This window comes from Fulmarus glacialis, unplaced genomic scaffold (assembly GCF_000690835.1).
Source record: "Fulmarus glacialis isolate BGI_N327 unplaced genomic scaffold, ASM69083v1 scaffold33049, whole genome shotgun sequence".
NCBI lineage: Eukaryota > Metazoa > Chordata > Aves > Procellariiformes > Procellariidae > Fulmarus > Fulmarus glacialis.
The window spans coordinates 708-14,283 of NW_009234466.1; the positions used below are offsets into that span (position 1 = coordinate 708).

At 34.4% G+C, this 13,576-nt stretch overlaps 1 protein-coding gene across 1 annotated transcript in view; it reads left to right on the forward strand.

Moving 5' to 3' along the window:
• Window positions 1-738: 738 nt before the first annotated feature.
• The window catches only part of TARBP1 (TAR (HIV-1) RNA binding protein 1), a gene marked incomplete at its 5' end in the record, with an annotated part of 19,209 nt that continues 6,371 nt past the window's right edge, over window positions 739-13,576 (forward strand). The window contains 11 exons of the mRNA XM_009585655.1: window positions 739-932; window positions 1,628-1,883; window positions 1,967-2,155; window positions 5,461-5,660; window positions 5,803-5,874; window positions 7,002-7,122; window positions 8,601-8,711; window positions 9,252-9,401; window positions 11,273-11,359; window positions 12,251-12,451; window positions 12,719-12,742. Coding sequence (XP_009583950.1) covers window positions 739-932; window positions 1,628-1,883; window positions 1,967-2,155; window positions 5,461-5,660; window positions 5,803-5,874; window positions 7,002-7,122; window positions 8,601-8,711; window positions 9,252-9,401; window positions 11,273-11,359; window positions 12,251-12,451; window positions 12,719-12,742 — 1,605 coding nt within the window. The remainder of the gene's footprint in view (window positions 933-1,627; window positions 1,884-1,966; window positions 2,156-5,460; window positions 5,661-5,802; window positions 5,875-7,001; window positions 7,123-8,600; window positions 8,712-9,251; window positions 9,402-11,272; window positions 11,360-12,250; window positions 12,452-12,718; window positions 12,743-13,576) is intronic.

A 13,576-nucleotide genomic window follows, 5' to 3' on the forward strand; every position in this document is an offset into this window, starting at 1 on the left:
TGGGGGCTTCTACCAACTTCTTTTGAATGTAGTGGAATTATATTGTCATTATTTCAGTTGCACATATAGTACATCTTCAGTTTAAGAAGAAAAAAGAAAACGCTGAGTAATTACAGATGAGAAAAATCTTTTCTGTGCTCTAGACGGCTGAAAGTAACTTGAAGATATTTAAATAACATTGAGCTTTTAATGCTATTGGGGAACTATATGCTTACTGACTTTTTTTAATTGAGACATTTTATTTCATGCCTCTTTGAACATATGCTTTTATCACACAAAATAATCATAGTAGGTGTTGTGACCTTTTAGCCTCTTGGAGCAGTTAGCATGTCGTATTCTGAATTTCAGCTGCTGTCTTGCACTGGGTTTCTGACTGTGTGGACCCACATCTTTTTTTTTTTCTAATTGCTATCCAGCAATATATATGAACTGCTACCTGGCAAGATAGAAGTGTTCCATTGAGCTAGGCGCCTGCACTTAATGAATAAGTGACTGTAATTTGCAAGATCTATACTTTTTTTCAATGCTTGCAACTTGTGATTGATCGTACTGACCCAGCCAAGCAAAGCTGTGTTATGCATAGGGTAAGAAAATAAGGAAGTAGAAGGATGCAGAGTTGCTACCTTATGATGTCTGAGGTGATAGAAATAGGAGGATTATCGAATGTATCAGTAGGTTATTTATATCATTGGAAGAAATCGGTGCATGTTTGTTCATGTATGATTTGGTTTTAATTAGGAGCCGAAGCTTAAAGAACAAATTAAAAAAGTAGCTAGCATGGCTTCACTTACAGCAGTTTGTGAGATAATGGATCAGAAACCTGAAGCGCACCTTGAATCTCTGCCTTCTGTGGATGCTCTGAAGAGATTTATTTCCTTTTCTCAATTCAATGAAGTATTAAAGAAGCCATCTTATATTGAAGAAAAAAGTAGGTACGTCTGTGCTATAGCTTCAGTAATTCTCCAGAATAAATTTGATTAGCTTGGAGCAGTGATTAAGATGCTGGCTTTTCCTGTTCTTTTCTTTGATAACTTTTTGCCAAAATCAAAATGAAGAATTCTGAACACAAACTATTCATTCAGTTGCTCCTTTGTCTTAACATTCAGGTTTTAGAGCATTAAAGCAGCCATAATTGATCAGACCAAAGGTTCTTCTGCTCAGTCCTCTAGTGCTATGAAGCCAGAGCTAGCTTTGAACATTGCTTATCCTTATGCCAGCTTCAATATATATACACTGCACAAAGCCATAGCATGTACGCAAGTGAGTTTAAATGGAAATTATTTACGGTTGGGGAAGGGAAGCCCAGAGCAAGCCTGAGGGCCAAAACCCAAATGTTTGGTTAACAAAAAAAGACGGCCAGCATATTGTGATGTTTCCATTGATTACTCCCCCAGATTCTTATGACTAATGAGACTGCCTGAGCCCAGAACTGATTTTTCTGTGTTTAAAAAACTTTATTTGTAGGTTTCTCTTCCATGAACTAGTCCAGTCTCCCCTTGAACCTGTGTAAATTTTAGTATCTTGAAGAAGTATAGTGAGTTTGTACAGCTAAGCTGTTCCTGGTGGAGTAGGAATGTGCAGGGTAAATTAATACAATACACATTTAAGAATAATATTCCTCTTACAGCTTATGCGAAGAAACAACATCTCAAGGATGGGGGAAAATTGTTGCACGCTATGTTCGTGACCAGTGGATTTGCCTTCGTTTCATTTTAAATTCGTTTCCAACACTGGCTCGAGAGTATGAAGAAACTTCAGAAATTGCATTATCTACAGTTGAAAGGTCAAGAAAAATTCTAGAGTCTGCATTAGAAGCCCTAACTATTCTTCCTTCAGACCAAGTTTTACCTGTGTTTGATTGCATGAAAGTCCTTGTTCCCAAGGTAAAAGATAAAACAACTGCAGGATATTAATAGTTTTGGGGGTGGTTTTTGTCAAATTAACACTTTCTTCTCTTTGTTTTCAGCTTCTGGACTCAGCGGAGCCTCTCTGCATAGAAGCATTTGATTTGGCTTGGAAAATTATATCCTCTTTGAGCAACACACAGCTAATATTTTGGTCCAATCTAAAAGCTTTTGTTCAGTTCGTCTTTGATACTGAGGTTCTAGCTGTTGCTGCAAGTGCAAAGGGTCAAGCATATGCCAAAATCAAAGAGGTCAGTTGAAGAATTGTTTTTTGGAAAGCGAACGTAAATTTTATCTGGATCTAAAAATGTATTTTAGTTTTTATTTTCCTTTCGGCTATTGTAATGAATTTTTCATTTCCAAAAAGGTACTAGTTTGAGAGTGTTAAGACAAAAGATCTGAGAATTAGATTGAAGATAAACAAATACGTTGTTTGTTCTTGTGACACAGAAAATGAAAAGTACTATTTCTTTGATTTTCAGACTGTTCAGTATCTTCCGCATTCAGCAAAATGGGGTTTTTGGTCTTTATTTTATTTTCACATTAAGCACTTCCTCTTGAATGTTTTGTTCAGGATTTGCCACCCGAACTGTCACAAACTATTAATATTCTGGAAAAATTATGCCTTTTTCTAATAATTTCGTCTTTGTGAAACTGCTTTCTTAAATGAGAAGTTAGAACCGTTCAAAACTTTAATAGATGCTACTGAATAAGCTAACTGCTGCTTTAAAAGCTTTTGTTTTTTCCTCTGAGGGTCCAGGTGTAGAAAGCATAAAAATCATAGTCACCTTAGAGTTCAATTTAATACTGCATGGTAGAGCTGCCTCCATAGTTAAGAAGAGGAAAAAAAAAATTTTTACTCTTTTTGTAAGATGAATGCAGCTTCCGGTACTCCAAAAGTTCTTGCGTATGTCATGGTGTTCTTTTTTCATTTTGAGTCACTAAAACCGCATTCAGTACTGGGATGTTGGTTCATCTTGGCTTTAAACACTGTAAAGTTGTTTACTATTTCTTTCCTAAATAATCTTTCTTGGGTTTTTTGCCTTTTTAGCTTCTGAGCATCAATTAAATGTTTGTGCAGAACAGTCCACAATGACTGCAAGACTTTTACCAGAGCAGTAATACATTATAAATTAGTTACCGGTATATATGTATGTTTAGACTATGCTTAGACTTACGATCTCATGCGCTGCTTTGCACTTAGCACAGAAATCGTACTAGGAGGGGTTCCAGTTTTGCTTTGAAGTCACCATAAATAGCTCTGTCCTGGTGTCACACTCGTAACTGTAAATAATAGGAAATGGCTCAGCTTTATTTTCAGCTCAGACAGTCCAAAATGATTTTTTTAATAAAATATAGAAATATGCATGCTTCCTAGCAATTTAAAATTGCTGTGATATCTCCATATTAGCCTTAAGTATCTTAAAATACAGTCCCATTTATTTTCTCTTTGTTCTTTTTGAAGACTTGCTTCAAATGAATGTTACTGTCATCTATTTTAAGCAGTAGATAACACTTCGCATTTGTAGTCTTAATGTGGACCCAGGCCAAAATAAGATACGTATGCAAAGATGGTAAAATCTCTCTTCAGTTCTAGGAATCTGTTAGCTTTTTCTTTTAATGAATATCTGTAATGGATAATTGTATGCTCAGTGTTGTAGTAATTGTTGAGCTGTAGTTAGTTTTTTATTTTTCTTTGATCTTAAAATTTGTTTAAATTCTTAGAATTACTGTCTTAACTTCAAGCATTATGTAAGGTGTATTTTGCCAATGTTGAGAGTCTTGAGTCTATGTGACAGCTATCCCATTGTCTGCAGTGGGACATACCATGACAGCAGGCATCAAGGAGGTAATGAAGGTCTCCTATACTCAACAAAGGGCATCTGGTCGAGCCACCTTCTGCCCCTTCCTAAGAAAATGAAGATAAAGTTCCCAAGCAAGTGTCTGTTTATGTATATTCTTACCCACTCCTTGGCAGTCTCTGTTGCCATTGACCCCTTGTGCAATGGCTACATAGTTTTAGCTAAAGAGAAAGAAAAAATGGAACTGCCCGATACTGATTTGTCACAGAAGCATAATTTTAATTTTGTCTACCACAGTGCACTCTGTCTTTTTAATAATAGTTAGAAGGGGTGGAACAAAGGGGTATTTTTAAGCCAGAAAAGGGAATATTGCTGTGGTAAAATCCAGAAAGGCTTCTGCAGAGGTGCTCAGAGCACTGTGTTCTTAGGCTTCATTTCTTCTGCTGCTTTTTTCCTTTTTCTCTGTGACTTATTCAAATGTTAATTGTGCTAGAACTTAAATTTCTTAAGCTTATTTTGTGTGTGCTGGACTTCTACTATGTTAATGAAACAATTGAAAAACCTTCCAGGATTTTGAGAAATATGTAGTAAATGTCATGCTGCTTCTCCTCAGGTGAAACACAATAGTTCAATTTTGTTATTATTAGGAAAGTTACAATGCCTGTCTTTGCACTAAAAGAAAAGTTCGAATTCTTTGTACAAAGACCAGATGTTTCTAGTGTGTGTTGGTTTTTTTTTTCCCAAAAAAAGTGTTTATTCTGAGTGCATTCCAATATTGCAATTTAGGCTCTTCATGAGCTTCTCGGTGCTTTAATCCTTAGCAATTCAGAACAACTTTCTCTATAAAAACAGAGTTACTGTCAAAGAATTGTCGTGTTATCGAAAGTATAATTTCGGAGCAGGGAAGAGAAGAAGCTTTGTCTTGTAATAGCTGTCATACCTTCTGGAAAACCATTCTCATGGACAGCTCTAATTGATGTTGTCTAAAAAGGAATTTATAAAAAACCTACCTGTTCATTCTGAATCTCCCTGTCCTCTCCCAAATGCTTGCAATTTCTTAGAAAAAAAAATTACTTTGTAACTGAAGTTTACTCTTGCACTTAGCTTAATGAAGGGAGTAGGAAAGTAAAATTTTGGGGCCATTTTTCTTGTTTTGTTTTATTTTTCTCCTTTTTGGGGCCATTTTTCTTGTATTGTTTTATTTTTCTCCTTTTTGGAGAAGTTCTGGATAGCTGTTTCATATATCTTAAATATGCCCTCCTCAAAAAAAAAAAAAAGTAAATAGTACAAAGACATTTTTCCACTTGAACTCAAATACGAACTTTTACTTCAATATGAATGTAATCCTTATTAAAGAAGAGAATTAGTGATACGGCTATCTATGGAAGAAATATGTTTAATGTTTAATTTTTTTTCTAAATTGGTAAGGATTGATTAAAAACACCAGGTTTGTACTCACTGAAGTAAGCCCAGGTGCATTTGTTCCAGTTATCAGGAGATTCATGTAAAGCATCTGGTGTTATATCTGTTTAAGCAAAGATCAGTTCTATCTTTTGTTAACATAAACATAAACATGTGCTGGCCCTATTGTTGCCCATTCACCTCCCTCAGAATCAGGGAATTGAAAATAGATTGAAGACAGCATTAACCTGAGCAGATCTAGGATGCAGAAGGATATCACTGCAATATTATTCTAATAATTCTAGCACTTCTGAAAGCAAGATTTTGAATCTTCTGTTTCTTCTTCTTTTCAGATAATTTTCAAGCTCATAGATATGTCCGCTACAAAGACTGGAGTCTTCAATGTAGTCCTGAGTCATTGTTGTCAGTCTTGGATATGTCCCACTGTTGATGAGAGAAGTGCCTTGACAAATGCTTTCTTAAATGCTGGAAATTATTGTGAACTTATCACTGAGGCTTGTGTCTTTGGAACTGTATTTAGGAGAGATCAAAGGTATAAAAAACATCTTTGTGATTATATTTGTTATAGTTTTATGCACTTTGGTTTTTTCTTTTAAACTTTGAGATAATTACTGAAATAATTTTTGTATGCTATTTTGTTAATTTTGTTGCTTTGTCTTCTTTCATCTGTGAAGACTTATTCAGGATGTGCATGCCTTCATAGAAAATCTTGGAGAAAAGTGTGCAGCAAATGTTGTTACAGAAAGGTAATGATTTTGAGGATACATCATACAGTATTTGGTCTGAATTGTGTAGTCTTTACGATTGATGCTACAATAGGAAAGATGCTGTTTTTGAAGTCAGCTTATGACTATATTCATAACCTTCTTAAATATTGGTAAAAGGGATATACATCACATCACATTTATAATTCAAATACAAAATGTAGAAAAATGTTAAGTATTTTCAGGAAAATATATCCCATTTGTTAACCTGAATGGAATTGAAATAACTACTTCCTCATTGTTTCACTTCATAAAAGTAATACTTTTTAGGATGCAGGTATTTTACCCAGTGCTGATACGTACCTTATCATTGTAGACAAGACAGTTAAGAAATTCAGGCTTTAATGCAGCCAGATTTGGAGCTCGGCTCTTTAACATTGATTGTAGGCCTTTTTAGTTTGCATACTGGCAATATGTTATGCCTCCAGTTTTTGAAACAGGGACATGGGCTACTGGATTACTGAACTTTTTTTGTAGCTTCAGTCCCACCTTTACTCATTGGAAGAAAGTCAGAGAAACAGTCTCACATAGTGCTTTGGGAAGTGTTAGTAGTTGCTAAAACCTGAGTTTGTAAAAGTCTACTACCAGTTCTAGTTCAATACTCCTGTATTTTCTCCCAAAAGCTTTTTGGTTTCCAAATGTCTGGTTGTGACAGTCTGCAACTGTGTAATGCTTTGTTACCTGTAATGTCATTAATTCTACCTTTGGCATTAATTATTCCAGATGTCCCTGAGTAACTAATAGGAATCAAGCGTTGTTTTAGACTAGAATATTTGACCAAAACTGTAAGCATAAATTAATTGTTTTAAGATTACAGTTTACAAAAACTTTTTATGATACAGCTATTTATGTAGAAAATTATTTTAAACACTTAGATGCTATTAAAGACCTGTAGATAAAAACAGGGGCAGGTTATCTGGAACTCACTAGTTTTCTTCATCAGCAAGGATGAACAGACCTTAAAATTTTGGTTCTGGGTATTTGCGTATTGTCTCACTACAGACAACTTGTTCAAGATGATGTTTGGTGCTTTTTTATAATTTAGGAATTATCTTTATGTCTGAACAAGTAGAGTATGCTTTTAATTTTTTTTAATTGATATTTTACAGTACAAATCGAGATGATCACTACGTTCGGGTTTGTGCTATTAAATTTCTGTGCTTGTTGGATGGATCAAATATCTTGCATAAGACGTTTATGGAAGACATTTTCATCAAACTGCTTGATAAAGTAAACTTCATTTCTCTTGGTATATAAATGTAATGTTAGTACAACTATTAACATGCGAAGTATTTACAGTTGACAGGAAGTATTTATAGTTGTTTGTATAGCCTGTCTGGATTTGCCCAGTAATATACTTTTTTATTTTATTATGAGACAGGAGTTAATTCAGCCAAACAAAATAGTAAAAATTGTCTTTCGGGTTTATTTCTCTCTCTTTAGTGGATTTTCTAACTTCACGGAACATTATCCAAATTGTAACCACTGTTCCATTAAGAACCTTCCTTTAGGCTGCATTTTGAAGCACCACATTTCACTTTTAACAATTGCAGACTACCTTTTGAATTGAGAGAGCTGTTGTCTTAGAAGACCTTTATAAATAGGAGTAATGGAGAAGGTTGGGGTCTGATTTTCATTTATATCATAGCTGCTAATGCATTGGCACTAGCGTAAAATCAGTGGTAAATCACTACAGCTGCTATTAGAACATCATGCATTCTGGTACCATAGAATTCTGCTTTTGTCTGAGGAAATGGGTGGTCCTTCATTCTTGTCAATTAACTACTGAAGAAAAATGGTTAATATTTATGTTGTAATATTGATCAAGTGGGAAAAGTGAGCTTGAAAAGTGATTTCCTTACTTGCTTAAATATGAAGCATAAACATGTAAAAATAAAGTGTATTTGCATTTTAATATTAGTGTAAGACTTGGATCACCAAATAATTTTCTTTTTAGAAAGTTAAGGAAATACTTCTGGGTGTCATGTATTTTGAAGGCCAAACCAGAGTACGTTAATATTGATCAAGTGGGAAAAGTGAGCTTGAAAAGTGATTTCCTTACTTGCTTAAATATGAAGCATAAACATGTAAAAATAAAGTGTATTTGCATTTTAATATTAGTGTAAGACTTGGATCACCAAATAATTTTCTTTTTAGAAAGTTAAGGAAATACTTCTGGGTGTCATGTATTTTGAAGGCCAAACCAGAGTACGTAATTTTCAAATCTTTTTAAAGCTCCGTTTATCTCATCTATTTTCTTTCACGTAAAACAACTTTGCAGAATATCAATTTCTGTATCAAAACTAGAGCTGTAGTGACAAGCTGATCTAATTGATGGCATGACTAAACCCATTTTTTAAATGTAGATTCAAAAGGTAGTCTGCAACTTTTAAAGTGAAATGTGGTGCTTCAAAATGCAGCCTAAAGGAAGTTTCTTAATGGAACAATGGTTACAATTTGGATGATATTGTACTCTTAAGTAAAAATATTAAGTGGAATTGTATATTTTTTCAACTTTCCGAACTTCTCATGGACAAGCTTCAAAATTTAATTCTAAATAAATGAAATCAGTATATTTTTCCTAACTTCATATTTAATGCTGATAATAGCTTTGCAGTAGATGCTGCTTTCTCAGTACAGTGAAGTGTATTTCCATGTATTCAATTTTAAAGGAAGAATAGGTAATAAACCTTTTAATTTGCTTTTAGGATGAACTGGTATCCAGATCTAGAACACGCTATTATGCAAACTCTTTACAGCATAGAATTAAAAACCGGGTATGGCAGACACTCTTAATTCTTCTTCTGAAGCTTGACCAGGTATTGTTCTTCACTATGAATTCTTAAATAAATAAATACCTACTTTCAAGAATTATTTGGTGTTATGCAAACTGCGTATGTTAAATTACAGCAGGGTATAGAAGGCACGTAATCTCTGTGGCTGATGTAGAAGTTTTGTGTAGTTTCATTCTTTCAGTCTGAAGTCACGGATTTATGATGCATTTCTAGAAGTCACCGAAAACTGGTTCTTGGATTTGTGAATTATAGGACACTAGATTGTTCCTGTTAAATCTAGCTAAAACTCTGTACTAACTATCTGATTTAAGGCTTTTCATTCAGTAAAAATGTTGCTACTTTATGAACACTCAGAAAATTGAGAATAGTCTCATCTAATGCTTCGTCATAATGTTTTAAAAGTATAATACAGAAATTAGATGGTTCTAAAATGTTTTCATTTGAGTATTTAAAATATTTCTAATATTATGATAAAGCTGAGAGTGTTCTTTTATTTAGAATTTTTTTCTTCATGGAAATAACTGTAACAATATAGTAAATGATTATCTGATTCTGTTTTCTCAGAACTTTTTATGTGGAACCCTTGACAAAGTTTTCCAGGCTGGATTTGGTAACAATCAGGCATCTGTGAAATACTTCATAGAATGGATTGTTATCTTGAGTCTACATAAATACCCCCAATTCCTTAATAAATTCTGGGATTGCTTTTGCTATGTAAGTAAGAACTTTGGCATTCACTTGAAGAGTAATTTGAACAAATAGAGTACAGTTTGTCTTCCCATATGTTATTTTCTATGTATTCCAATTTTCCTTTAGAAGCAGTGGGTTCTTGAGCAGATTAAATTAACTTAGAAGTGAGTCTGGACTATAGTCTGAGACGTTTAGAAGTCTGTGATATAGAAGTGGCTGAAAACAAGTGAATTCTTCCAGTTGAGAGATTTCATTTTATAATGTACTACTTTAGTCAGAGTAGAGCTGGCATAGTGAGTCAGAGTGCTTTTTGCAGTTGCCAATATAAGAGCCATCAGGAACACATGGATGCCCTAGATTCTGAGTTTGGGAAGATACCGCAGAGTCACTTTGTGGTATCCACACCCAGCTTTTGTCTTCTGCATCTTGTTTGTCAGTGGGAACATGACTTGCATAACACATATTCAATTTGCAGCTTTTAATACGGAGTTTTCTCACAGTGGAATTGTGTCATGTGGTTCCAAAACTGGAGGCAAGGTTTGAATTATGGTACCCAAAAGTCGTGAAAGGGTTGACTGTGGAGAACTGACTTAGTAGCATTTCATTTTTATGTCTTGGGTTCTTCTTTAAGTAATTACCTATAAAAGTTGACCTGTATCAATTGTCTGTATTGATATCCTTGAATTTGTTAGCATTGTACACTTGGGCTGAGTAGAAAATGTATGTCCTTGCATCTCCTCCAGTGTATAGGAGGACATGACTTGCAGTGCTAACTCTGCTAAAGCTCACAACTCATAATAGTTAAATGTAGATGTCGTCTTGCTTATCAAATAGCCTAGTTGCTACTGTAGTTTTTTAAAAGCCAAACAGTAGGACAAGAATTAAAACTAAATAGAAAAAATGGAAAACTGTATATATACATTTTTTTGCCCAAAACCAGGCAGGTTTTTAATACTGCTCTGATACAACTTTGCTTGCTAGTGATGTGTGCTGTGTTTTTGGGGGATTTTTTTGTTTGTTTGTGTTTTCTGCGTAGGGGAAAAAATTTTCTCTTTCAGTTTACAATTTATACTTTTTTTAAGTGCATAAAGACGGCTTGTCATGCCTATCTGAACTGATGAAAAGTGCTGTAAGGGATGTAACCTTTTCTTATTTCAGGGTTCCTTCCAAGAGCTCAGGCAGTTGGAATTGCTGTCATGTTAGTAGGTGATAATCTATTGGATCAAAGCAATCTCATGCTGTTAACAAATGTACTGAATCACAGTGGGCTCATTCAAACAAACAGAGCAAGCAGAAAAAGCAGATTTATGAAAAAGGAATACAGATTGTATTTTCAGAGGCTGTCCTGGAAAACAGTGACTCTGAAAAGGATTGTCAGGATCATACTGAAAAATAAGCTGAACTTAAGCACCTGGGTGCAATGCTGTGGCAAAATGGATGAATAGGAACTGTAAAGAGAAGTGGTGAATACAAGTTTGGAAACCCAGTACAGAATGTGGGTGAGGCTGATGCTAGGCTATTCGTTCTACATCCGATACCTACATTTGTGATGACGTGGAAAAGTGCGAGCACTGAAAAGAATCCACAAGGTTTTTATTGGTTTGGGGTTTTTCATGGGGGTAGGGGCCGAATACAGTGAATTTGGGTTGAATTTTAGCTCATTTACACTGCTGTATACTTTGTTCTGATCGATGCGTTAGTAAAAAGCAAATAATGTGTTAGGAAAAACGAAATCTTAATAATATGAGCTTCATATTTTAGTAAAGTTTGCTGTTGAAACACAGTTTTTTTTTAATAGTCTTGATACTGCATCTGCAAAACATGCTGTGAAAACTTACAGGGTATAAGAAAGTTTTATATATGCATATTTCTTGTTACATTCTCTTTTGCTTTAGGATGAAGAAAAGCTTAAAACAAGCATCTGCACATTTTTATCAGTGTTATCACACTTTGACATCGTTCTTCAAAATACCTCAGAGAAGGTGAGTTTGACTAAAAGTGTTTACTCTTTATTCAGTTGCGCTGTATATGGATTTCTGAAATAAAAACCATTTTTGCAGTCTATTTTCAAAACCTTTTTAATACCTACGTCCTGCTAAGGTATCCTTTGATATGGAAAACACTAACTCTTCCTGTCACCTCTGTAACATATTGGAATTATGAAAATCAGCTAAATGGCTGATGTTCTGAATACATAGGGCCTTATTACCTGTGAGTTTTTCTAGAATAGCTAATCCAGTTTTAACTAAACATGTGGATGCACCTGGGTTTGTTTTTCTTGCTGCTTTTGTTTAATCTGCATGAAATTGGGCAGAGATAACCTGTAAGAAGGTGATCTTTCTATAGAATAACAACACTCAAATATGGAGTTCTTTTGGCAATAGCAAGTCCATATTACATTTAGAATTCTTAATTTAGAATTCTCAATTTTTTAATTGAACTTCAAAATAGAGGATGAAATACATTCAGGTGTTACATTAGGTCAACTACTTCACATCTGTAGCAATCTAGGCATTTCTGTTACTTTTTTACTGTTTGCAACATTTGTAAGATCAGCTTTTTAAGTGCTAGAAAATCAGAAGTTAATAGAGGTTTCCTTGTATGCAGAAATACAATTTTTAAAGCAAATTAATAAATTTTCAAAATACAAGTAGGGCTGTAGGTCTGTGCCCTAGTGAGAAGGAAGAAAGGAAATCAGGAGCACGTTCTGAAGCCTCTGTTTGCACATATATGTGCTGTTAAAGCTTTGGACTTTCCGAAAGGCTGTTTTTTGAGGAAGCCACTGTTTCTTGGGCTCTCTTGCTTTTCTACTTCTAAATGGTATGTTAAGACTTAACATAAATGAAAGAAACTTCTTTATCTTTGTTTTTTAGAAGCCGGCTTTGAAGAAAGCCCTCATAGTTGTTCTACAGTGGTGTTTCAACCACAATTTCAGCGTTCGACTTTATGCATTAGTTGCCCTTAAAAAAATTTGGGGTATGTGCAGAATGTTGCATGTGGAAGAATTTGAAGCTCTGACACCAGTTATTGAATCTAGCCTTCAACAAGTAGAGAACATGCATGGCACGGGGTTAGTAACGTTTTTCGGACTTACAGCTTAATACAGTTCTTCTGAGCCATTTGCAGCAAGTCTAATTTTCTAAAATAGCACTTGGTAATTTCTCTAGGTTTATGGGGGGGAGGGGGAGGCTATTTTCTTTAAAAGAAACCGAGACTTGGAAATTGAAATCTAATTATCAGCAAAGAAAACAAAGTGATAATTCAGTGTATCATTACAGTCTGAAAGCACAACAGGAAAAACTCAAGGCATGTTTGAACAATGCTTATAGTTTAGGGGTGAGGTAAAAAAAAAACAGGAGCGCTTAATTTTCTTACCTGATGGGTTTTGAAGCAATACAAATCATTCTTCCAAACTTCCTGGTACCAGTAAATTCTCAAATAGAAAATCTGAAATGTTTTTGTTGTTAATATTTGAAAAAATGGAGAAAAATGGATAGGGAAATTAATTTTGGGTGATGATTAAATGATCTTTACAGAAATACTTTTCTGCTTGCTGATTTGGAAATACAACTCCTCAATTAAATTTTGTACCATCTGTGTGTTTGTATCCTTTTTTTTTTAGCCCTGTTTTTAGGAATTATTAAATTATTAAATTATTTAGGATTTCTGACAGTGTTGTCAGCCAGCATAAACTTGGGACTGCTGCTGATGGGTGCTTTTTTTTTTTTTTTTTTTTTTTTTTGGAGATCATTAGTATTCATTTCTCTGATCAGAGTCACTGTTAAATCACCCATGTCAAGACATGGGATGGAAAAAAGCAGCAGAGGAGGAATCTGCTTTTTTTTTTTTTTTTTGACAGCTAGAAGTTGTCACTGAACCATAGGCTAGTATTCAGTTTCCTTCAGAGGCCTAGATGGGATACCCTTTCTTGTGAAACTTTCTTCTTTTGATAATAGAATTTGGAGACGTGTTATGGGCCTTTCTTGAAACATAAGTAAAACGTATTTCCTGAATGCTGTTTTTTGTTTTGTTTTGTTTTTTTTTTAAATGGGTCCTTACTGAATTGTTAAAGTATTTTATTTCCCATACAGTATATAGCAAATACAATCAGGTTGCCTTATTCCAATTTGACAATTTAAAAAAAAATCCAGAATGTTGCCTTTTTTTGTGCATCTTGCATTACTTTCTGCAATTGCAGG